The following is a 2,304-nucleotide window of genomic DNA, read 5'->3' on the forward strand; positions in this document are numbered from 1 at the left end:
TTTTTTTTTCTTTTTTTTTTTTTTGTTTTACTTGACTTTTGAAACTTCGAACTATTATCCAAAACTTCCATAGCCGGAATATACTTTTGTAAGAGTTTTTATTCCTTTCAATAACATTTAAACCCTAGCCGCTAAATCAGAGAGAAAAAGAAAGATTCTTATGTGTGGCCTGCGTTGGTGTGGCTTTCCTCATTTCTTTCCTAATATTCTTTTTTTAGTATTATTTTTTTTTATTCTCGTTGTTTCTTTCATAGTTTCTAAGAATATTATTGTATTTTTTCCAGCTTTTGTAATCAGATATATACTTATTTTGCTCCGATCTTCATTGTAATGGTTATCACAAGTTATTCGACAGAGCAAACTTTTTGAAATGAATCTTTTCGAGAACAAATTTAACCAAGAAAAATGATATATCATTGTCTAGAGAACTTTTAACGTGTAGGTAATAAAAGTGATTGCAGCGCTGTGGAAAAACATTTTGACTGTTAAAAAGCGTGGAACAAGATCATTCTTATATCAATATTGACAACATCCAACCAAATTTTGGTCTGATCTTCATCTTTGATTTTTCTTATCGTATTTATCAGATCATACATTTAGCAGGTTAGATTGTCTCTCAAAAATTTGTTGTGACTTTTTTATATGATATATCATATCAACTTTTATATTATTCTATTTGATAGTTTTACACAAAGAATACACTAGCATTTGTTATAATTCTACTTCTTTGTTATTCATACCATAAAATTACATATTGTATGCTTTGAACTGCATTTTAGAAAAATATAGAAAACACTAATTTTGTGTTTTGTTTTTTTTAGTTTACCATATATCTTCAATAAAATAATTAGTTCTTACGTGTATGCTATGTTTAATGAGGTTATAATTTATATACTAACCATGTCATCATTCTACATAGTTTATTATTTTTTAAGATATGAGAAAATTTTAGAAAACACTCGTAACTGATTTATATAAACTTATCGGTATGTCTTTTCAAATTTTGTAGTTTTATATTTTACTTTTATTCATTTTATTCTATTTTATATGTTTTATGTGTATTATGATTTGTTTATATGAAATTACATTATATTTGATGAATATATTTTTACCTTTTTACTAGTTTAGTAAATATATAATTGATAATATACTATACATATATTGAAATATTGAATAAATTACATAAATACGAAATTAAATATATTTGGATGAAGATAGAATTGATTATGCATTATAAATATATTTAAAATATTGTAAAAATTTCATAAATTACTAGTTTAATTAATAAACAAAAACGTAAACTACATAAATGTTTAACTATTAAACATAAACTGTAATTTATCAATTATTAGAGGGTGAGTTAATTTGTATTAAAATAATAAAAGGTACAATGAGAAAAAACTATAAAGTAAAAGGTAAAAGAGACAAATATATTTTTAGTATGGCTTAATTACCCAAATTATTCTAAGATATTTGAGTGCATGTGTCATGTTATAAGTAGTCTAGATGTTTTAAAAGAAAAATAATATATATATATAATATAATATACTATAATAATACTATAGATTGGTTGAAATTGAAACCTCTTGTACCATATTTCTTTAATTGATAAGTTTTAAATAACTATAGTCGTATAATTTCATATTCATAAACTTCGTATTAAATTCAAATTCGAATGTGGTAATACCAAAACAAGACTACAGAGCCGTGAAAACCTTTGATGATATACGACGTACCGTTTTGGCCGCCTTCCTCAACGAACCTAAGCATCTGATCAACGCACCTTGAGCGTACGTCACTCATAGCATCAAGACGACGTGTGACAAAGAATTGAGTGGTGCAGAGACGCCGTAGCATCCGCCAATACGGACCGTACTGAGCCGTGATCAACGAGCCATCACTACTCTTCCCTCCTTTCATCGCTTCGTAAATCTTCCGGCCAGCCAAAGCCGCGTCATGCTTCTTGAAAATCTCCCGAGCCATTTCGCTCGACGAGATCACAACCGTCAACATCGAACCTAGCCGTAAAGTCATGACTGGTCCGTGACGCCTTGAAAGTTTAGTCAATGAGTGGTGTGGTGGTGAACCAACGAGCTCGAACAAGTTGCCGATCACCGGCCATGGATTTGGTCCCGGAGGCAGTTTCATACGACGTCGTTTGGTGTGAAAGAGACATGCAACATATATGAGGAGGGCAATGGATGTAAATATTCCGATTAGCTCGTTCATCGTTAATTGTTTGATCATGTTTCTTGTTTTGTTTTGAAAAACTTATAGTAGAAGACGTTTTTGCTTTTATAGGCT

The 2,304-nt window shown here is 29.5% G+C and overlaps 1 protein-coding gene across 1 annotated transcript in view; it reads right to left on the bottom strand.

Annotated features, from left to right (window-relative positions):
• The window catches only part of LOC108851169 (cytochrome P450 76A1), a 13,140-nt gene extending 10,836 nt beyond the window's left edge, over positions 1–2,304 (bottom strand). Inside the window, exon 1 of the mRNA XM_018624584.2 lies at positions 1,737–2,304. Coding sequence (XP_018480086.2) covers positions 1,737–2,247 — 511 coding nt within the window. The 5' untranslated portion in view covers positions 2,248–2,304. The remainder of the gene's footprint in view (positions 1–1,736) is intronic.

Source organism: Raphanus sativus, chromosome 4 (genome assembly GCF_000801105.2).
Source record: "Raphanus sativus cultivar WK10039 chromosome 4, ASM80110v3, whole genome shotgun sequence".
Lineage (NCBI taxonomy): Eukaryota > Viridiplantae > Streptophyta > Magnoliopsida > Brassicales > Brassicaceae > Raphanus > Raphanus sativus.